Source organism: Pogoniulus pusillus, chromosome 1 (genome assembly GCF_015220805.1).
Source record: "Pogoniulus pusillus isolate bPogPus1 chromosome 1, bPogPus1.pri, whole genome shotgun sequence".
NCBI lineage: Eukaryota > Metazoa > Chordata > Aves > Piciformes > Lybiidae > Pogoniulus > Pogoniulus pusillus.
The window spans coordinates 5,500,551-5,523,749 of NC_087264.1; the positions used below are offsets into that span (position 1 = coordinate 5,500,551).

Genomic DNA, 23,199 nt, shown 5'->3' on the forward strand with positions numbered 1-23,199 from the left:
GTTGACTGGATAGGGCTGGGGGATAGGTTGGACTGGCTGATCTTGGAGATCTCTTGCAGCCTGGCTGATTGTACGATTCTCAGGCCCCATCTGTGAAGAACTTCCTCCTAACATCCAGCCTAGACCTCCCTCACCACAACTTGAGTCTGTGTCCCCTTGTTCTGTTGCAGCTTGCCTGGCAGAAGAGACCAACCCCCACCTGGCTACAGCCTCCCTTCAGGTGGCTGTAGACAGCAACCATGACTTTTCCACAGGGGCAGTTGCACAAATCTCTCTAAATGGTAGTTTATTTAAGCTGATTTTGTGGTGGTTCACATCTCCCTTCCTCCCACAGTCCTCTTCCTCGACTTTCCTGTTTTAATTTTCCCCCCCCAGTTGTGAGAGAGAGCTCACTTTAGAGGAATTTTAACATCCTTTAATTGACTACACAGAAATTTGTGGGCAGCTCCACATGCTGATGGTGTGGTTTTTTTCATTTACTTTATGCAACTCTAAGTCACAAAGCTTAGTGCAGTTGCAACAGTAAAGGATTTTTTTTGCCTCCCCCCCTTTTTTTTAAAATCTGATGGCATCCAATGTTGAGGCAACTCTGACTTCACTTGGTAATTAAACCTCATTTGTGAAAGACCTTTTCCCTATTAATTTGATCCATTAAAGAAATGATCTTTGAAGCTGGTGGTTAATCTTCCTATTTAAATTGCTGGGTTTTACTCAGATGGGTTACAGCTTAGTTTGAAACAGCAGCTAAAAATAGCAAACTGTTGTGCTGTACACACAGTTTAAATACCTATCTATAGCAGTAGCCTTTTCTAGAAAGGAAATACCTAGTAAGAGGGAGAGGAGACTGCTGCTTGAACAGCACCAGTAGGTGCCAGCCAGCGTTGCTCTTTCCATTGAGCTATGTCCATCGGTCAGGCAGTGCTCCAGCAGGCAGCACTCGATTCCCATACTCTGGGATTAATTTTTAACAGAAGCACTCTGAGGTTGATGTGAGCTGTGTTGCAGTTGGTAATTACTAATGCAATGGTTGTGAGAAGTTTTGAACTATGCATGTGGAAGTTTGCTGCTAAGTGTGCTAAAACCAGGCAAAAATCTAGAAACATTATCCTTTCAAGAAGGGAAAGAGCTCAAATGACAACTTGAGGTGGACATCTGTTTTCTTCTCTTGCTTTGTCCTGCTCTATGTGCCCTTTGTGATTCACACAAGCCTGACAAGCTTGCAGGCTTGAAGTGCACAGCATTGTTGTTAAAGCATGAATATTTTAACTTAGAAGTGCCTGCAGTTGGAAAGGAAGCTGTGACAAAACTGCAGGCATCTAGGCAGATGGAAGCCAATTACTTGCAGTAGTTGTCCTTTGGGTTTCTCTGTAGAATGAATGTTCTGCAGGTGAAGGAGTCTTCAATGAGTAGTTAACAAAGAGAAAACAGAGCTATAAAGGTGAATCTAGCAGCACTACAGGCTGGGGACAGAGTGGCTGGAGAGAAGCCAGAGAGAAGCTAGTACCCAGCTGGGGATACTGGTAGATAGTAGCTGAAGATGAGCCAGCAGTGTGCCCAGCGGGCCAGGAAAGCCAATGGCATCCTGGCCTGGATCAGGAGCAGTGTGGCCAGCAGGACAAGGGAGGTTATTCTTCCCCTGTACTCAGCACTGGTCAGGCCACACCTTGAGTGCTGTGTCCTGTTCTGGGTTCCTCAATTCAAGAGAGATGTTGAGATACTGGAAGATGTCCAGAGAAAGGCAACAAAGCTGGTGAGGGGCCTGGAGCACAGCCCTGTGAGGAGAGGCTGAGGGAGCCTGGAGAGGAGGAGTCTCAGGGCTGACCTCATTGCTGTCTTCAGCTACCTGAAGGGAGGCTGTAGCCAGGTGGGGTTGGTCTCTTCTGCCAGGCAAGCAGCAATAGAACAAGGGGACACAGTCTCAAGTTGTGCTGGGAGAAATATAGGCTGGATGTTAGGAAGAAGTTCTTGCCAGAGAGTGATTGGCATTGGAATGGGCTGCTCAGGGAGGTGGTGGAGTCAACTGTCCCCGGAGGTGTTGAATAAATGCCTGGCTGAGGTGCTTAGTGCCATGGCCTGGTTGACTGGACAGGGCTGGGTGCTAGGTTGGCCTGGATGATGTTGGAGGTCTCTTGTAACCTGGCTGATTCTATGATTCTCAGGCAGCATAATTACTGGTGTTACATTTTGTCAGTGAAATCTGTGGTCCAAGAAAGAGAAAAAAGAGAATACAGATCTTCTTTCACTTCCACCCTTAGTCAAAGTGGCCTGTCTTCAGTAAAAATGTTAATGATGTTATGTAGCCAAATATTTTCTGTTGGTATTGTTAAAGGTCAGATTTTTGTAATGGCTGTGTTTTGGGACCCTCAAGCTTCTCAGAACAAGGTATCCAAAGCTAGAACAGGAACATCTCATGAGCAAATTGAATGTGAAGAAATCTGCATGACAGGAAATATCAGATATTTTAGGCTACCTTTTGGAGGAACATGTACTTCTATTCACAGAAACCTATAGAACTATTGTATGTCTGGGGTCCTGCATATAAATTAGTTTTCCAAAGATGTCCATTATGTTTTGTGGATTTATTATTACATAGAAATGATGTTTCTGTGATCTAGTAGCCTGATGTAGCCATCAAGGGAGAAAGCACAATCCTTTCCTTATCTCTTAGAATCAGAGAATCAGCCAGGTTGGAAGAGACCTCCAAGATCTTCCAGTCCAACCTAGCACCCAGCCCTAGATATTCAACTAGACCATGGCACTAAGTGCCTCATCCAGTCTTTTCTTGAAGACCCCCAGGGACGGTGCCTCCACCACCTCCCTGGGCAGCCCATTCCAATGCCAATCACTCTCTCTGGGAAGAACTTCCTAACATCCAGCCTATGCCTCCCCTGGCACATCTTGAGACTGTGTCCCCTTGTTCTGTTGCTGCTTGCTTGCCAGAACAGACCAACCCCACCTGGCTACAGCCTCCCTTCAGGTAGTTGTAGACAGCAATGAGGCCACCCCTGAGCCTCCTCTTCTCCAGGCTGCACACCCACAGCTCCCTCAGCTTCTCCTCATAGAGTTTGTGTTCCAGGCCTCTCACCAGCTTAAAAATAAACTTATGAGTCTGAAAATCAAGCCTGTAGTGCTTCCTTCTGCTGGCAGTGGCAGGGAGTAGGAGGAGAGAATGGTGTGGTTGGGCATGGATGGCTTGCCATATGCTTTTATGAAGCTGGAATAAAATGAAGGTAACCTTAGAAGAGATTCTGATGGCTTACAAATCATCTTACCAAACTTCTTTTGTGTTTAAAGGCATTCTTGCTTCCAGTGTTAATAGTATTGTCTCTTGTGTGTTTCTGTACAAACTAATCAGGTTTTTCACTATTGTGAACGACTGAAAAAGTATTCTTTTGGGTCAGCATCTGACTGCTTACATGGAATCTGGTTCATTATTTCCTAGGCAACATCAGCTTGCTAATCACTTTCCTCTATCATTTGTGGTCCCTCTCACAAGATGTGTGCTAATTAAAAAGAGCCTTTGCACAGATGGGCAGACTCAGCAGTGGCAGTTTGTGACTTTCTAAGTCTAGTGAAATTTGAAATAAAGTAATTCCTGAACTGTTGGTAGCAAATGATGCAGTGGTTTGTTTTCTGTATTTCTCAACTAGTGGCACTTCATCTCTTTAAGATAACATTGAAAGGCATACAGCTTTGAATTGTAAAAGCAGTGTTTGCAGGCATGTGTTTCTTTTACAGCTTTCATGTAAGTCAGTGGCAAAAAATGGGATCTTACAGATATAGTGCAACTTCCTTTTGTATCAGGAAGTGCTGGGTCCAGTCCTGTTCAGAATTGTTATAGATGATCTGGATGAGGGGATTGAGTCCAGCATCAGTAAGTTTGCAGATGGCACTAATCTAGGAGCAGGTGTGGAGCTGTTGGAGGGTAGGAGAGCCCTGCAGAGGGACCTGGACAGGCTGGATGGGTGGGCAGAGGCCAATGGGATGAGATTGAACAAGGCCAAGTGCAGGGTTCTACACTTTGGCCACAACGACCTCGAGCATCGCTACAGGCTGGGGACAGAGTGGCTGAGAGCAGCCAGGAAGAAAGGGACCTGGGGGTGCTGATAGATAGTAGCTGAAGATGAAAATGAGCCAGCAGTGTGCCCAGGTGGCCAAGAGAGCCAATGGCATCCTGGCCTGCATCAGGAGCAGTGTGGCCAGTAGGACAAGGGAGGTTATTCTTCCCCTGTACTTAGCACTGCTCAGGCCACACCTTGAGTGCTGTGTCCAGTTCTGGGCTCCTCAATTCAAGAGAGATGTTGAGGTGCTGGAAGGTGTCCAGAGAAAGGCAACAAAGCTGGTGAGGGGCCTGGAGCACAGCCCTGTGAGGAGAGGCTGAGGGAGCTGGAGGTGTTTAGCCTGGAGAAGAGGAGGCTCAGGGCAGACCTCATTGCTGTCTACAACTCCCTGAAGGGAGGCTGTAGCCAGGTGGGGGTTGGTCTCTTCTGCCAGGCAAGCAGCAACAGAACAAGGGGACACAGTCTCAAGGTGTGGTGGGGGAGGTCTGTGCTGGATGTTAGGAGGAAGTTGTTGTCAGAGAGAGTCATTGGCATTGGAAGGGGCTGCCCAGAGAGGTGGTGGAGTTGCTGTCCCTGGAGGTGTTGAAGCAAAGCCTGGCTGAGGCACTTAGTGCCATGGTCTGCTTGACTGGCTAGGGCTGGGTGCTAGGTTGGCCTGGATGATGTTGGAGGTCTCTTCCAACCTGGTTGATTCTGTGATCTCGGGGGTGTGCAAGATGAAGGTAAGGGTGCCTTCAGTGGACATAGATGTTATGAAAAGGAAAATGGGTAATAATGCTGTATCCTTTTCTATCATGCATGTAGACAGAAAAGCACATTAGCTGCAGTGGCATAATCCATTGGAGATCACAGCAGCATTGAACTCTTGTTCAAATGGAAGAAAAATTTGGAGCTCACATCTCAAAATGCTTAGTTGAAACCTCACATGGCAGATCATGAGACAAATGTGAACCTCTGTGGGTGCCTATGGAATCATGTTGCTGGCTAATGAAGAGTTTTGGTTGTTTGGTACTCGCTTTTGGTTAGCTACCCTTTACTTCTTGTGTCCTGGGAAGATAAATATAACACAGGCAGTGGAAGGATAAGGCAGCAACTTAACAGCTATAGGGGAGACTTTGAAGGGGCTATATTGGAAAAAGAGAGATAGGGAGGGACTTTGTGAATCACTTGAAAAGGAGGACTCTTCATGCTAAATTGATATCCTTGCTTCTCTGACCCATTGGGTGGGCTTTGTAAGGATGGTAAGGATTGGAGATTGTACATAATACTAATGGAGCATCAAGCTGGATGTTGTAGCATTTTGACTGGACTTAAGGACTTAGGGGAAAAGGAGGAAATAGTATTTGTAGGTTAGAGAGGCAGCAGTCAAAGTACAAGACAAACACTTTGGGAACAGTTCTGAGTATGCAGATGTCTGAAGAACTGATCTTGTTGAAAGACTTCATTTGGCTTGAATTAAGTTCTGGCAGAGCCCAAGCACAACAGAACTCTCTCCACAGAATTACATTTACACTTTGAAACAGAGGTTTTAAAATCATTCAGCTTTGATAACTGGTTAATTAGCTGCTGGGTAGCTTAGTTTCAAAATAGACTTGCACAGATATCTCTGCTTCCTGTGTTAAGCCCAAACTTTGTTTCTCTAGGATTAGCTCGGAACGCAGAAAAGAGAAGTCAAGAGATGCAGCACGGTGCCGAAGGAGCAAGGAGTCAGAAGTGTTCTATGAGCTGGCTCATCAGCTGCCCCTGCCCCACACTGTCAGCGCACACCTGGACAAGGCATCCATTATGAGGCTGACCATCAGCTACTTGCGCATGAGAAAGCTGCTGGATGCTGGTAAGTGAACAACGGAGCAGCATCTGGAAACGGGGCAGGCAGCATGCTGAGGAGGAAGCTATTGCAATCCCAAGCACAAATCCAGGCTGGGCAGTGAGTGGCTGGAGAGCAGCCCTGAGGAGAGGGACTTGGGGGTGCAGCTGGATGAGAAGCTCAACATGAGCCAGCAGTGTGCACTTGCAGCCTGGAGGGCCAGCTGGATTCTGGGCTGCAGCAGGAGAAGCATGGGCAGCAGAGTGAGGGAGGCAATTCTCCCCCTCTACTGTGCTCTGGTGAGACCCCACCTGGAGTACTCCATCCAGTCCTGGAGCCCCTATTCCAAGAGGGATGTGGAGATGCTGGAGCATGTCTAGAGAAGGGCTGCTGGGATGATCAGAGGGCTGCAGCAGCTCTGCTGTGAGGACAGACTGAAAGAGTTGGGGCTGTTCAGTCTGGAGAAGAGGAGGCTCCCAGGTGACCTTCTTGTGGCCTTCCAGTATCTGAAGGGGTCCTGGGGAGGGACTTTTTAGACTATCAGGTAGTGACAGGACTAGGGGGAATGGAGCAAAGCTGGAGGTGGGGAGATTGAGACTGGACATCAGGAGGAAGTTCTTCACCATGAGAGTGGTGAGAGGCTGGATTGGGTTGCCCAGGAAGGTGGTTGTGGCCAGGCTGAATGAGGCTGTGGGCAGCCTGCTCTAGGGTAGGGTGTCCCTGCCCATGACAGGGGGGTTGGAACTAGATGATCCTTAGTGGTCCCTTCCAACCCTGACTGATTCTATGATTCTGTGGTTTCTCAAACCTGTCAGCAGTTAAATACATGAATAGCTGCATCCTTTCTATGGCAAAGTGGAACACCTTACAGGAGAAATAGGCAATTGGTGATGGCACAAGAAAAATATGGCTACTGTTCAGTGGACTTTGTTTTTCTCTTTCTGTTCTGGTGATCCTAGTTGACTCAGCACAGACTTAGTGCCATTTTCAGTTTCAGCTATGTAACCCTTCTCCCAAAGTTAATTTCTGTCATTTGGATTTGGTTGCTATAACTGTGCTCTACTAAACTGTAGGTGGTTGGTGCAGGGCTGACTTAGGTAAAGATGTTTTGCCTTAATGGAAACTGCAAGAATTTCTTTTTTTGGGAGGTCATTTATACTCTACTGAAGGTGAACTTAACTGTTTGCAGTCATGTCTACTCATACAATTACAGGAGTACCTCACTTATGAACCTCTGTGTGGCATGCCATAGATGCTATATCAGCTATTTCACAGAATCAACCAGGTTGGAAGAGACCTCCAAGGTCATCCAGTTCAACCTAGCACCCAGCCCTAGCCAATCAGTTTGTACTCCTGCATGCCTACTTACACCATATGGAGGAGTAACCTTGGTAGCTGAACTCTAAAATGTCTCCTAGGAATCCCCTAAGAAGGGTTTGTAATACCTTTTTGAGATTAAATGGTCATGTTTTTGCCATGTAGACTTTCCCTGAAGGTAGATAGAATCATAAAATCAACCAGGTTGGAAGAGACCTCCAAGATCATCCAGTCCTACCTATCACCCAACCCTAGCCAATCAATTTGTACTCCTGCATACCTACTTACACCATATGGAGGAGTAACTTTGGTAGCTGTACTCTAAAGTGTCTTCTAAGAATCCCCTAAGAAGGGTTTCTAATGCCTTTTTGAGAGTAAATGGTCATGTTTTTACCATGTAGACTTTCCCTGAGGGTGGATGGTTTATGCATAAAAGCAGAGAGGGTTAACCTCACTGATTTGTTTTTTTTTTTGCTGCTGTTGCTGTGATTTGTGATACCATTCTAAAAGCTTGAAGAATTAAATTGCTTGCTTATCTAAGTGAGTTATAGTGGCCTTGAACAGTCCTGCAAGACTGATTCCTTGCAGCTTGGTGCTGGAAGTCATTCCTGCTGGTAAGTGAAGAATGGCTGATGTTTACTTAAATGAAAATATGTGGCTCCTTTTAGGTGAGCTGGAGACAGAAGCCAAAATGGAGAAGGAACTGAACTGTTTCTACTTGAAAGCTCTGGATGGATTCGTTATGGTTCTGTCTGAAGATGGGGACATGATTTACATGTCTGAAAACGTGAACAAGTGTATGGGACTCACTCAGGTGAAACACTGACATTTCCTAAGCCTCTTTCAGATCTGTAAAAGCTGTTCCATTTTTATACATGAAGTTAGACACTCCTGTACCTCTTATTTCCCACAGTTTGAATTGACGGGGCACAGCGTGTTTGATTTCACTCATCCATGCGACCACGAAGAGCTGAGAGAAATGCTTACACACAGAAATGGTGAGGAGAAAAATAGGACTTTCATTGACTTATGGATAGTTCCTAGCAGTAATACAGTTGGGTATCTGCCAGAAAATGATGTTGAGAGAACAAACTAATATGTTTTGCTGCTTACATCACAAAATAAACCTTGTTCAGAGATACTAACAACAGAAATAACCAGAATGTTTCGGCAATACTCTGACTGTAGGAGAGATAAGGCTTTGTTAGTTCTCTAACCTATAGCAAAATTGGTGCATAGAAAGGAGTTATTGAGGGCTGAAAGGATTAGCATGCTTACAGGAATAAAATTAGAGGTAGGTTGAATGAGAATGCTCTTAAGCCATTGCTAGAGATGAATATGGAGAGAGAAGTGGTGCACTTGGTCTAGGTTTGCCTTTAGAGGGCAACTGGTGCACTTGTCTTGGTCTGGGTTTGCCTTTACAGGGCCACTGGTGCACTTCTCTTGGTTTGAGTTTGCTTTTACAGGGCCACTGGTGCACTTGTCTTGGTCTGGGTTTGCCTTTACAGGGCAACTGGTGCACTTGTCTTGGTCTGGGTTTGCCTTTACAGGGCCACTGGTGCACTTGTCTTGGTCTGGGTTTGCCTTTACAGGGCCACTGGTGCACTTGTCTTGGTTTGGGTTTGCTTTTACAGGGCCACTGGTGCACTTGTCTTGGTCTGGGTTTGCCTTTACAGGGCCACTGGTGCACTTGTCTTGGTTTGGGTTTGCTTTTACAGGGCCACTGGTGCACTTGTCTTGGCCTGGGTTTGCCTTTACAGGGCCACTGGTGCACTTGTCTTGGCCGGGGTTTGCCTTTAGAAGGCAACTTAAAAGCAAATGCTTTCTTCCTCAAATCTGTGGTCATTGACTTTTAAGACACAGCAAAGCTACTATCTTTAGGACACAGGAAAACTAAACAGAGAGTACTTGGACAACCCCAAAAAGGGCTTTGGGATTGATGTTGCTCTGCACTTTAACTGGTGCATGAAATTGCTGTCTTTTCACAGATTCCAAACTCTCCTCCATCTGAGGGAGCAGAATGCTGTGTTCACATCTCTCTGCTTTTGCATTTAACAAGTGTCCTTGAATTACTGCTTTTATATCTTGCAAAGATTTGTTAATGGCTATGAAGACTTGGCAGTCTGGATACCTCCCAACAGATCTACTTTACACAGTTGTGAAAAGTCTGAAGTCCAACCTCTGTAATTCCTACTTAATAAAAAAAAGAGTTGTATCATAATATAGGTAGTGATAAATATCCTAGCTTCACCTCTGCTTTCATGTAGTACTGTAAATCTGTGCTAGTTTGAAGCTAGCTAGAATGTTTTGGTGAGAAGAATTAGATTACAGGCTGTGAAAGGAAAACAGTGGTGATGTCTACTTCCCTCATAGGCTTGCTGAGATGTATAAGAACAAGAAATAAAAACATAGGTAACCAATATTCTCCTCTGCTGCTGGTGAGCTCTGAGGTGCATCTTGCTCTCTATCCTCGCCCTCCATTTTTTTGACTAACCCACTTTGCTTCCTAACCCCCTGGCTGAACCTCCATTCTTCCTTGGGACTGGGGTAAGGTTGAGAGGGGTAGGGGGAAGGTGAAGGGGTGGTTGAGAGCCCTCCTGGGGACTCTGGTTTGTGGAAGGGCTGTTGTGTTTCTGTATTACCTTTTATCTTGTCTATTTTTGTCTATAACTGTATATACTGTAACTATCTGCTTGTATATTGTGCTAAGCTGTAAATAATAAGCTTCATTCAATTTCCAGAGCCTGCTGAGTCTAGTCTGGGTGACTTCCAAAAGTGTGTGTGTGGAGGGGTAACACCCAAACCATCACAAAATCAGAAGTCTTCTGTTTAATTCAGTGGAGAGGACCTGATAAGATATCACAGCATTAAGAGCCACAATTTTGATTTTGTAAGCATTTTCTATAGTTGTCTGCCCTCAGTGTTGAGTTTTATTCCTAAGGCTAAGTTAGACCTTCCCCTAGCCCATACTGGAATAGAGCAGTGCTTTTGGGCTGAGGCAACAGCTTCACTCTAAAGCAGTGTCAAAAAGCTGGTGTTGTGTTGCTCCTAAGGCTAAGTTAGACCTTCCCCTAGCCCATACTGGAATACAGCAGTGCTTTTGGGCTGAGGCAACAGCTTCACTCTAAAGCAGTGTCAAAAAGCTGGTGTTGTGTTGCTCCTAAGGCTAAGTTAGACCTTCCCCTAGCCCATACTGGAATACAGCAGTGCTTTTGGGCTGAGGCAACAGCTTCACTCTAAAGCAGTGTCAAAAAACTGGTGTTGTGTTGCTCCTAAGGCTAGGTTAGACCTTCCCCTAGCCCATACTGGAATACAGCAGTGCTTTTGGGGTGGGGCAACAGCTTCACTCTAAAGCAGTGTCAAAAAGCTGGTGTTATGTTGCTGAGTTTCATGCAAACTAACTCTGGGGAGCCTTAAGTTGACCAGCCTGAAATAAGATGTCTGAAAAGCATTATTACAAAATCTGGTTTTCAGCTGAAGTTGGAAGACAAAAGTCTAAATGACAGTAATAAGAGTACATTTGTATAGTTATTAGTGCTCCCAGGTTAGGTTCTACTGCAGCTCTTACATCAGTGAAATTACTGAATTGAGTATTAAATGCTCCCCTTTGGGCTTGCACAGGTGCAGATTGTGACTGGCAGGATCTGAACTGCCTGCTGGTTTTTATGAAGTTGCATTTTAAGTGTTCAAAGCTGGTGGCTGTAAAAATAATGTCCAGTGCTGAACCAGGCTTGAGAAAGTTGCTCCATCTTTTACAGCTGCTTTTTAAAGCAGAACCTTAAGCATCAGGACTTGGTAACATTGTGTGCTCTTCAAGTATTCATTTCTAGATTGCTTTAACTCGTTCCAAAATCTACTGAAATAGATATGCTTTGGGTACTTCTAGGAACTCTGCTTTATTTTCTTCCCCTCCCCCACCCATTCCTTTGTTGAGGATATTTTGGTGTGGCATAAACCCCTTAGTCTTTGCCTCTGCTAGAAGCAATAGACAATATAGCAGAGGGCCTTTCATGCATTTCTAATGATCTTTGTCAAACTAGTAGCTGCAGTGCAAGCCACCATGAAGAATGTCATAGCTACTATTGTTTGTGGAGGGTGAGAGCAAATGACTGCATACACATTTATCAGGAGTAAGATTATATGCTGGAAGCTTCCACCCTCTGCCAGTTTTTGGTCCTCACTCCTCAGCACACTTTGGCAAACTTGCTCTTCCACTGCTACTTACTCTAGGTGCTTCATTTCCTCCTTGCACACACAGTGAGCTGCTTGTAGCTCTCCTGATAGGATCAGCTTGCCATTCCTTTGCCCAGCACAGCTGAGCTAGTAGTCAACTCTGAAAGGTTCTCCCATGTGAAGGCAAAAATCTCAACTTAAAGCCTGCTGTTAGCAAGTAAAGATAGAAAAAACCCAATTCCTCTAACATTTCTACTAGAATTTCTTTACTTCCCCCTCCCTCCCAAAACTGAATCACAGAAACATCCAGGTTGGAAAAAACCTCAGGGTCACCAAGTCCAACCTGTACTCTACAAAATTCACCTTAAACCATATCCCTAAGCACCACCTCCAAACAACCCTTTCCCAAGGACTAGATGCTAGTAGCCCAGCCCTGACATGGGAGGTCAATTGCAACTTGAGGATCTTTTGTTTCATGAAGATACTTTTATTGCTATGGCTAACAGGGCTCATTTCTTGAGATCCATGTGAAGAACAAAACTTGCCATGACCATCTAAATCCCACACAGATCCAAGATCAGATCTTCCCCTGCTAATATGTATTTAAAAACTCGGTACCCATTTAAAATTGTAAATGACTGTGGAAATATTTGGATGGATGTGAACAGCTGAGTTGTTGATTCTAAGCTGAAAAACTTAAGATACTGTGGTCCTGAAGAGCTGCAGGCCTCTGAGCAGTGAGTAACTGATGCATTTCAGTGGAAACCAACTGTGATGGTTTGGGTGTTACCCATCCTGTCCACACTTAAGAAAATCACCCAGACTAGACTCAGCCGAGCTGGAAATTGAAAGAATGAAGCTATGGTTACAGCTTAGCCCAATATACAAGCAGATATTTACAGTATATACAGAAATAGACAAGTTAAAAAGTACTACAGAAACCAGAGTCCCCAGAAGGGGTTCTCAACCACCCTTCCACCTTCTCCCCACCCCTCTACCTTACCCCAGGTTTTGCCTTACATTCAAGGTGAGTTTGGAGGGTTGGCCAGGGGGGTTAGGAAGCATAAGGATTAGTCAGGCAGGAAGTCAGGGAGAGAGAAGTTCATGCAGCCCCAAAAGCCAGAGAGAGACTCTGTAATCTGTGTTTGTATCCTTGTTCTTATACATCTCAGCAAGCCTGTGAGTGCAGCAGACATCTGCATTGTCTCCTTTTCACAGCCTATCATCTAATTCTTCTCACCAGTATATCCCAGCTGGGCTCAAACTAGCACACCAACTCCACAGCTTCTCATTCTGCTTATGCTTGCTCTTATCCATCTCAGCAAGCCTTTGAGTGCAGTAGCCATCACCACTGTCTCCTTTTCACAGCCTATCATCTAATTCTTCTCACTAGTATATCCCAGCTAGGCTCAGACTAGCACACCAACTCCACAGCTTCTCATTCTGCTCTTGCTTTCCTTGTCTTCTGTCAAAAATTTCCAATTCCATTACATTTTTTATCACTTTATCCCCACTCCTTTTTCCCTGAATCTAGGAGTGTGGAGTTGCCTTACAAATGTGATACTGATCTTAGAACACCCAAACTTCAAGTTTTTGCCTGCCTCACAGTAGAACTCATTCTGAAAGGTGCTATCACTAAAGTGCTATTAGGCTTATCAGTCTTTTTATTCTGGGGGTCTTCCTCCAGTCTTAGAGTTCTTCAACTGGGTTTTTTTTAATTGCTTTTTGAAAACGATCTGAGAGCTTAAAAATTGCTTTCCTGTTTATCTTGCCTAGGTCCTGTGAAAAAGGGCAAAGAGCAGAACACAGAGCGCAGCTTTTTCCTCCGAATGAAGTGCACACTGACTAGCAGGGGGAGAACAGTGAACATAAAATCTGCTACATGGAAGGTAACTAATGCAAAGGAATGTTTGTATCTGGTTTGGCAGCCTCCTGTTTCAATGTCACAAGACTGTATTTCAACATTTTTACTTAATGCAACAAGCTTGAGTTTCCCTAAGTACTTAATTGATTGTGCTTCAGTATGCTGAATTTTAATGCTGAGTACATAACAGAGGTTACTGAAACAAGGTTTTAAAATTAGTTTCTCAAAACACTTAATGAATTTTCTCTTTTCAATTAGAGGTCACTTATTTGCTAGAAATTATAATTACTAAATCTGTTTGCATAAAGCCTTCTCTGAGGAAAAAACAATTCTTGGTACCACTTGTGCTGACACCTGATTTCTTTTGATTTGTCACTGTAAATGTGACAGTTGAGGTCTCTCTGAAGGACTTCAGTACCATTCATTCTGAAGCTGCTGGCTATCCCTTTTGTAAAAGTTGGAACAAAAAGTGCAGCCTGATAACTTTCTGCAGTGAATGCATTTTCTACTCTGGACAAAAAGTAACTTTTTACTGTACTGAGTAGTATTATGGCTCTCAGTTGTAAGTTTGTCATTCTGGATCAAAAAGCTTCTTTGCTGTGGTGAACAATTCCTACTTCAGAGTGGTTTAAAAAACAGAACAAAACAACTCGACCAACACCACAAAATGCAAAGCTTCTTGTCTCTTGAGGAATGTATTTGATCTCTAACATCACTTCTGCAGAAAACTTAGAGTCACAGAATCAACCAGGTTGGAAGAGACCTCCAAGATCATCCAGTCCAACCTAGCACCCAGCCCTGTCTGATCAACCAGACCATGGCACTAAGTGCCTCAGCCAGGCTTTGCTTCAACACCTCCAGGGACGGTGACTCCACCACCTCCCTGGGCAGCCCATTCCAATGCCAATCACTCTCCTAAAATGGAGGTTGCTAGTATTACCCTAACTTTTAAATTTAGATAGTAAGATACCTTTGCTGAGGCAATTGCTTATCGGTGTCATCACTAATGTAACTCTGGAGGAGCTTCACAGAGATGCAGCCAGCATGTTACTTCAGCCAGCACCCAAGAGGGAAGAGTTGGCAGCCTGTCTACTCATTGCAGCATATGTAGCATGAGAACTGCTACTCTCCTTTAGCCATCTACCTGGAAGCAGCGCTGCCTTCCTGTTGCTATCACATCAAAGGGTGGGGAGGGGGAGGACTTTGGTCTGGGTGTGCCACTGGCAATGTGTTGTGTGACAGACAAGAACCCAGTCTCTGTTTAAAATACAACTTTGCCGTAGGTACTCCACTGCACTGGCCACATCCGTGTGTACGACACGTGCGGCAATCAAACTCACTGCGGCTACAAAAAGCCTCCCATGACGTGTCTGGTGTTGATCTGTGAACCTATTCCTCATCCATCCAACATTGAGGTCCCTTTGGACAGTAAAACATTCCTCAGTCGTCACAGTCTTGATATGAAGTTTTCCTATTGCGATGAAAGGTAATACATATTTTGTGCTTCAGAAAAGAACTTGGGTGAAGGATTTGTAGGGTTGGAACATGTCAGCTAGTGCTGGCCTGATACACTTACATATTCTTAACTCATTACCCTGATTCATCTGCACAGTGGATCAGTGGGATACTTTTGGCTCTTACTAACTGATCACCATGCCTAGGAGGATGCAGGTTTATTAGTTTGGAATAAATCCTTTGCCTGCAGTTAACTGCCTGTTCAGACTGGTCTCTAATGTAGTGGCAGTGATGAAGTTGAAATGGAGGATTCTGCCAGGTACTGAGGGAAATGAAGTCACACACACACACAATATATCTGGTTGGAAGAGACCTCCAAGATCATCTAGTCCAATCCTCAATCCAGCACTGAAGGGTCAACACTAAACCATGTCTCTAAGCTCTAGGTCCGCACAATGCTTGAACACCTTCAGTTGTTTGAATTTGTCAAAGATGGTGGTGCCTTTTAGAGACTGTAGAGAAAGCATGTGTAATACTTGTCAGAAGCATTTCATTGCAACCATTTCCCCCCCCTCTCCCTTCTTCAGGAGATCAATGCCTGCTTTCTCCAGTCCATGAACCAAAAAGTCCAACTGTACTTCTAATGCAATTTATCTGCTATTGAGAATGAGAGTTTGTGTTCTGGTACAAATTGTCTAGGTACTCAAATACATGACACTGCTCTTACTACCCTCTGGAAACATAGCTTTCCAAAGTTGAAAAACAGAAGTGAAAGAAATCATTATCCTGAGTTGTTTGAAGGTTGTTTTGTCCTTTTTGCTTAGGAGCTTTTTGTGGTGGGTTTGGTGGTTTTGGTTTGGGTGTTTTGTTTTGTTTTGGGGTTGATTGGTTGTTGTTTCTTTTTTTGTTTGCCCCTTTCTTTTGGCTTTGGGTATTATTTGTTACTGTCTGCTTCCTTTTCTTTATAAACCCCCCAAAATTCTAATTAAATCATAGAATCATAGACTCAGGGTTGGAAGGGACCACAAGGATCATCTAGTTCCAACCCCCCTGTCATGGGCACAGACACCCTATCCTAGAGCAGGATGGCCAGAGCCTCATCCAGCCTGGCCTCAACCACCTCCCTGGGCAACCCATTCCAGGCTCTCACCACTCTCATGCTGAACAACTTCCTCCTCACATCCAGTCTGAATCTACCCACCTGCAGTTAATGCTGCAGTAAATGCTGCAGTTAAGTGCAAACAGCTGTCAGTGCAGGCTATTTTCTGTCCTCTGCACTACCTACCTCTCTAGACTGATGTTGTCACATAGAAGATACTTATTTGGTCACATTCTGCATACAGAATAGAGCAAAACGTGTTCCTCTGGTTAGCACTGCCCTCTAAGGGCTGAAGAAAAGACTGTTTTCTTTAAAAGCTGAGAGGGATTGAATGGAAAGAATAAATCTGATTCTTTATTTCTCCTAGTTGCAGGTTTAAAAGTATTGAAGCATGCCTTAATTTTATTCTCCTGTTTGACTAAGTTGGGGGTGTCAGTGCATAAGTAGCTGGTCTACCTTTAAGGAAAAAAGAAAATGTTTAAAAAGCAGGGATTTGCTGAATCCTGACTACCATAGGCCTTGAATTGTTAGAGTTTACTTTTCACTGAATATTTATATCTGCTGAAATTCTTCTTTTAAAGAAGCATCAAAATCATAGAATCCTAGAACGAACCGGGTTGGAAGAGACCTCCAACATCATCCAGTCCAACCTAGCACCCAGCCTTATCCAGTCAACCAGACCATGACATTAAGTGCCTCATCCAAACTCTTTTTGAACACCTCCAGGGACAGCGACTCCACCACCTCCTTGGGCAGCCCATTCCAATGCCAATCACTCTCTCTGACAACAACTTCCTCCTAACATCCAGCCTAGACCTCCCCCAGCACAACTTGAGACTGTGTCCCCTTGTCCTGTTGCTGGTTGCCTGGCAGAAAAATCCCAGTAAAGCAGATTTGCTGTAAATGTGTCTGGAAGTGACTTTAAAGACTTTCCTAGATGTGCAAGCATCCAAATGCTGTGGTTATTTGTGCTAGTTTGTGTCTGCTTTTACTTAGCATTTTTCCCCCTTGTTTTAAAGAATTACAGAGTTGATGGGGTATGAGCCAGAGGAACTCCTGGGTCGCTCTATTTATGAGTACTATCATGCACTGGATTCTGACCATCTGACCAAAACACACCATGACAGTAAGTTGAAAAAAAAATGTATTTAAAGCCCTCCAACTGCAAGAGATGAGATAGAACAACGAAGGAAAGCAGCAGCAGAACTTCCAGCTGCAGATATGAATCTGCAGGCGATACTTGTCTGATGTGGTCTCATTTTTATTGCCTGTAGTTAAAACTGGTTGTCCTTTCTGCTTTTAGTGTTCACAAAAGGGCAGGTGACAACAGGACAGTACAGAATGCTTGCTAAACAAGGTGGCTATGTCTGGGTTGAAACTCAAGCAACTGTTATATACAACACTAAGAATTCTCAGCCACAGTGCATAGTATGTGTGAACTACGTGTTGAGGTAAGTTGTATGATGTTGCTGCTCTTTGGCATCATTTTTATTGAAGACAAAGGCAGATTCTAGTGGCATTGCAGCTTTGTTCAACTTTCTGAGTGTGATCCCCTGTTCATAGAACCAGAGAATGCATTGGGTTGAAAGGGACCTTTAAAAGTCATCTAGTCCAACTAATATGTTATGATCCAGATCCTACCAGTTAAATTTTGCTTAGAATGATGTGAAGTTTAGGATTAGGAATTGTATTTAAAGCCAACTTTTATTGATGTAATGAAGAACTCTACAGGCAAATGAGTGTAGGGCCTACCATAATGGGAGCATTTGAGAATTTGTGTGTACTTCAGACAGTTTGCTGATCTTTGAAGTCTGGAGCAGTTAATTTCACTAATAACTTCTAGTCATGGAGTCAGAGCAATAGTAATGGTGTCTTTCTTAATCCCATTTATGTTTTTTTTCCTTCCTTAGAACCCCTCTTTTAATTGTAAACTTAAGGTAGACTCCTTGACTGGGTTTTGCTGCAATTGTACAGTAGCCCTTGGTTAGTTTGGAAAAATTCCAGTGAATGAACCAGTACCAATCATAGAATGTCAGAGGCTGAAAGGGACCTCGAAAGATCATAGAATTAACCAGGTTGGAAGAGACCTCCAAGATCATCCAGTCCAACCCAGCACCCAGCCCTATCCAGTCAACTAGACCATGGCACTAAGTGCCTCAGCCAGGCTTTTCTTGATCATCTAGTCCAGCCCCCTGCCAGAGCAGGATCACCTAGAGCAGATCACGCTGGAACGCATCCAGACAGTTCTTGAGTACTGCCAGAGAAGGAGACTCCACAACTTCCCTGGGCAGCTTGCCTCCCTGGGCAGCTTGTTCCAGTGCTCTGTCACCCTCACAGTGAAAAAAATTCTTCCTCAGGTTCATATAGAACCTCCTGTGCCTCAGCTTCCACCCATTGCCCCTTGTCCTGTCACTAGGCATCGAGAAGATGCTGGCTCCATCCTTCTGGCACTCACCTCTTACGTATCTATAGACATGAATGAAGTCACCCCTTAGTCGTCTCCTCTCCAAGCTAAAAAGCTCCCCTCTGTCTTCTTTCCTTTAACCAGTTCCCAATCCACCTCACTACTCCATTGCCCAGACCACACCACCTCAGCTTAGCTCCTTCTAGAGAGGGAGACTCCACAGCCTCCCTGGGCAGCTGGTTCCAGTGCTCTATCAACATACTACACATCCATTTAGAACAAAGTGCTCTAGGAAATAACTTCTTGATTAGTTTTTCAATGCTGTCAGAAAAGCATGGGCTTCTGGTGGGGGCAGTGCTGGTTGGTTGGGGGCAGTGCTGGTTGGTTGGGGGCAGTGCTGGTTGGTTGGGGGCAGTGCTGGTTGGTTGGGGCAGTGCTTGTTCTTAACATTGTTCTCAATGTTTTTTTAATGGCACCACAACTGGTGCTGCATTGCTTCTTAAATTTGAGGAAGAATGAATAAGGGGGAAAAAAAACTAAGTTCCTATCCTGATAAAATAGTGGGGGTGTGGTAGTTTTGGGTTATTTGGTTTGTTGAGGTTGGGGTTTTTGTGTTGTTTGTTTGTTTGTCTTCATTTTCATTATTTTTTTTCAACTTAGAAAACTGCTAAGCCTGAATTTATTCCTTCTAGCTGTTATTTGACAGTCATCTTCCTCTCTGTCTGACAGTGGAATTGTTCAGAAGGACTTAATTTTTTCCCTTGGACAAACTGAGTGCATGCTGAAACCAGTGGAGTCTCCTGATATGAAAATGACCAAAATCTTTGGCAAAGATGACCTGGATGATACCAACAGCCTATTTGAAAAACTTAAACAGGAACCAGATGCTTTAACAGTGCTGGCCCCAGCTGCAGGAGACACAATTATCTCTCTAGATTTCAGCAGTAATGGTGGGTGAGCATTGAAATTGCAAAGCCTGCTAATCAGTAAAGTTAGTAGTTTACACTTTGAAAAGTAACCTCCCACTCTAACAGTGAAGTGTGCTGTTGAAATTTAATGAGGTCCGTAGACACGCAGAGTATTGTTACTTAGGTTGATGATTTCTTTTAATTTTTATAGAGTCTGATGAACAACAATGTGATGAAGTTCCTTTGTATAATGATGTAATGCTCCCCTCATCCAGTGAGAAATTGCAGAATATAAATATGGCAATGTCCCCACTACCTGCCTCTGAAACTACAAAGCCACTTCGTAGCAATGCTGATCCCGCACTCAATAGAGAAGTTGTATCAAAGCTGGAGCCAAACACAGAGCCACTCGAACTTTCTTTTACCATGCCTCAGGTGCAAGAGCAACCAACCAGCCCTTCTGATGCAAGCACCAGCCAAAGTTCACCTGAGGTTAGTTATGTAATTTGGATATGCTGTCATTAAAATGTCTGTGCTGCTGTTGGGGCTTGTGGAGCAAATCTGGTTACGGATGCAGCCGAGACAGGAATTGAAAATGATTTCTGTGTTGTGACTTACTTAAGCTCAGGTCCTGAGCTGAGGAAAAAGATAAACTTTCATCCTGAGAATTCTCTTTTCATAGAATCAGGCAGGGTTGGAAGGGATCACAATGGTCATCTAGTTCCAACCCCCCTGCCATGGGCAGGGACACCCTACCTTAGATCAGGCTGGCCAGAGACCCATCCAGCCTGGCCTTAAACACCTCCAGGGGTGGAGCCTCAACCACCTCCTTGGGCAACCCATTCCAGGCTCTCACCACTCTTGTGGTGAAGAACTTCTTCCTCACGTCCAGCCTGAACCTGCCTATCTCCAGCTTTGCTCCATTCTCCCTAGTCCTGTCACTCCCTGATAGCCTGAAAAGTCCCTCATTGAATCTAGTCCTGTAAATGCTACTTGACAGAAATGAGAAGAGCTTGGGATTGGTCTTTTCAGAAAAGAATCGTTCAGAGACAACTTCTAAACAGCAAATTAGTTGCCATAAATCACTGCAGAGGTCCAATAAACTGGGTGCTTCCCCAGTGGGCTAAATACGAATGTGTTTTCCTTTCCCATTTTAATTTTGTGCACCTATAGCTTGGAATTAGCTTTTACTCAGAATGTTTTTCAGAAAACCTGTAGACACAATGCAAAATGATGCAGTGACAGAAACTTAACACTGCTCTTGATGTTTCCACAGCCCAGTAGTCCCAACGACTACTGCTTTGATGTGGATAATGATATGGCTAATGAATTCAAACTGGAATTAGTGGAGAAACTGTTTGCAATAGATACAGAAGCAAAAAATCCATTTTCTACTCAGGTAATGTATGTTAACTTATTTCTATCTTCACATTTAGTCTCACTGTGCTTCTCTTTCTCTTGGAATGTCTTCAGGAAGCTCCTTCCTCTTCTATGTACTATTTTTATTAACATAAATTACAAAAATACATTGTAAGGATTGATAAAAGAAAAACCCTCCCTGAAATAGTGAAGTTGTAGCCTAGATGTTCTTACTTTTTTATCATTTTAACCTCTTTTCCAGGAAACTGATTTAGATTTGGAAATGTTGGCTCCTTACATCCCAATGGATGATGACTTCCAGTTGCGATCCTTTGATCAGCTCTCTCCGCTGGAAAGCAGTTCTTCCAGCTCCCAGAGTGCAACCACCATTACCATATTTCAGCAGACTCAGACACCATCAAGTACTGCTGATGAAATAAAGCCAGACACAGAACAAGTGGAGGACGTGAAGACTCTAATTGTTCCTTCATCTCCTGTTCACGTAGTCAATGAAACGAGTAGTGCCCCAGCGTCACCTTACAGTGGGAACAGGAGTCGAACTGCTTCTCCAGTCAGAGCAGCAAAAGGAACACTGGATCAGACAGAAAAGTCTTGTCTAGGAGCACCCAGTTTGCTAACAGTCACTCTGAATAAAAGGTATTTCAAAAGTTCAGCCTAAGTTTTAGTATCTGTTCAGAAAATTAGATTTAATACACTTAAGTACTTGTCTTCAGCTTTCTACTTCAGGTGAAAAATTGCTACACTTTAATTTGGCTGTTTCAAATAAGATCAGTGTTTTTTCGTGTTTGTTTTTCACAGTAAGCTTCCATAAAGTTAATTTCACAGTAGCTGTTACATAAACATCTTAAGTAATAGGCAGTTACTGTATGCAGACTGTCTGTAAACTTTGTTCTGCCCTTGTATCTAACATGAAGCCTTTCTAAAAGAATGCAGTAGACCATTTACAAGTAGTTATACCTGCACAGTAGTTCTGTGTTCTTTTTCTTGCTTAATTAGTTACGAGGTAAGAGGCAACTACAGTCTCTCTGTTTATTGCTATTAAAATGAGCCCTGTTTTGTAATAATGGGCTGTGGCATAGGTAGTAAATACTTATCATGACAGAAAGCTGCACAAAGTCAATCATTAGCCTTTTGAGACATAAAAGATTATTTCTACCTAGAAATATTCAGACTGTTTTTCTCACCGTTCCCTTCTCTCTTTGTTGAAAGTGAATTGCTGATCTTTCATGCCTTTTTGTCTGCAGACCTTAAAAATTGTTGTTGTAACTCATTCTGAGCTTCACAGCAAGATATTAAAAGCTGTCATGTGCTATGCTCGTAGACAATGATTGTTGAACTGCATCAGTTGTGAAAGAAAAGTAGCATAGATCATAATTGCAGCTCTGTGATATTGCATGTAAGTGTCCACAAAAGAAGAGTGGCTTGAGGATAGTAGAAACGTCTTAACAGCCTGAATCAATTTTCCTTAGATCTACTGCACTGGATGAAGAACTAAATCCAAAGATGCTAGCTTTGCATAATGCTCAGAGAAAACGAAAAATGGAACATGATGGTTCACTTTTTCAGGCAGTTGGAATTGTGAGTTTTGTTTTACCATTTTAAAATATTCACTTTTAACCTTGTGATTTCTGAAACGAGACACCGGGCCAGATTCCTGAGTTTAGCTGTTTTGCATACACTGGAATCTTAGGATTAGAGAGAATTATTCCACAGTGAAATTCCCACAGATGTGCAGATACTCTCAATTTCAGTTCTTTCACTGTTAGCTCTTTCAAAGTTGCTCTCTATACCCAAGCACATTTTATGTTTAGCTAGAAGGTACTCTTGTGAACATGTGCATTCTTCATTGGGATAGTCATAAATGTAGGACATTAGATTTATAACTGCCACTTTTATTTTGCTTTTGAATTTAAACTCAATTTTTGTCTTTGTCAGTACTGGATATAGTATGTTTATGCTTCTTTCTATACTTTCATTTCTTCATTGGCTCTGAAATTCCTTTATTGGATCAGATAAGACCATTTGAACCATAAAGGAATAAAATTCATACAACCTAGCAAAAGTATATTCTTACCACTTGAATTTTGTGCACGCTGTCTAGTATTAGTGTGTGTGATTGAGTAGCTCATCCTCATCTGCCCTAGCTGTTGAAAAGCAAGTTTTTAGTTTAGTCACTGAACTGAGGCTATTCAGCTTGTTACTTTCTGCAAGGGTATTTTCCCTCCTTAACCTTTGCCTCTTACTGTCAGTTCTTTGAAATCCTGAGCTTTGCCATTACTCTTGCCTTCTTTGCAAATCTCCCCTTCTCTTTTGTCCAGTTAATTTCTAGCTCCTCTCTTGCAATGTAGCCTTTGAGACTGATTCTGTAGTGGATGATTACCCCTAGGAGATAGCCCATCGTGCCTTCCAGTGCAGGATTATTTTCCTTCTGAACTATGAATTAGTTATTCCTCCATTAGTATTCTGGTTTGGGCATGAGACAAATCATTGTGTTTAACATTGCTGTCCTCTAGAAAGGCTGAAAAAGCTTTACATGTCCATTTTTTTTCCCCTATGAGGCAAGCACACTTCATTTAAAATAAATAATCATACTTATGCCATCGTTTCCATTTGCTAAATGCTTTGCACTTTCATGCATGATGTTCTGTGGCTTCCAGTAGCCCTGCAAGAATTCATAGCTCTGCCAGGAACTTTACTGTCTTCCCTTGCCTTTTTCTCAGGTGATGGTGCT

General features: G+C 43.5%; 1 protein-coding gene across 2 annotated transcripts in view; it reads left to right on the plus strand.

The window, feature by feature from the left end:
- HIF1A (hypoxia inducible factor 1 subunit alpha) overlaps positions 1 to 23,199 on the plus strand; it is a 44,147-nt gene that overhangs the window by 13,948 nt on the left and 7,000 nt on the right. For both annotated transcript variants that reach the window (XM_064155000.1, XM_064155080.1), the window contains exons 2-13: positions 5,705 to 5,895; positions 7,854 to 7,999; positions 8,099 to 8,183; positions 13,135 to 13,247; positions 14,506 to 14,708; positions 16,796 to 16,902; positions 17,080 to 17,227; positions 18,910 to 19,130; positions 19,300 to 19,580; positions 20,365 to 20,487; positions 20,710 to 21,104; positions 21,938 to 22,046. In XM_064155000.1, the coding sequence (XP_064011070.1) occupies positions 5,705 to 5,895; positions 7,854 to 7,999; positions 8,099 to 8,183; positions 13,135 to 13,247; positions 14,506 to 14,708; positions 16,796 to 16,902; positions 17,080 to 17,227; positions 18,910 to 19,130; positions 19,300 to 19,580; positions 20,365 to 20,487; positions 20,710 to 21,104; positions 21,938 to 22,046 (2,122 nt within the window). The remainder of the gene's footprint in view (positions 1 to 5,704; positions 5,896 to 7,853; positions 8,000 to 8,098; positions 8,184 to 13,134; positions 13,248 to 14,505; positions 14,709 to 16,795; positions 16,903 to 17,079; positions 17,228 to 18,909; positions 19,131 to 19,299; positions 19,581 to 20,364; positions 20,488 to 20,709; positions 21,105 to 21,937; positions 22,047 to 23,199) is intronic.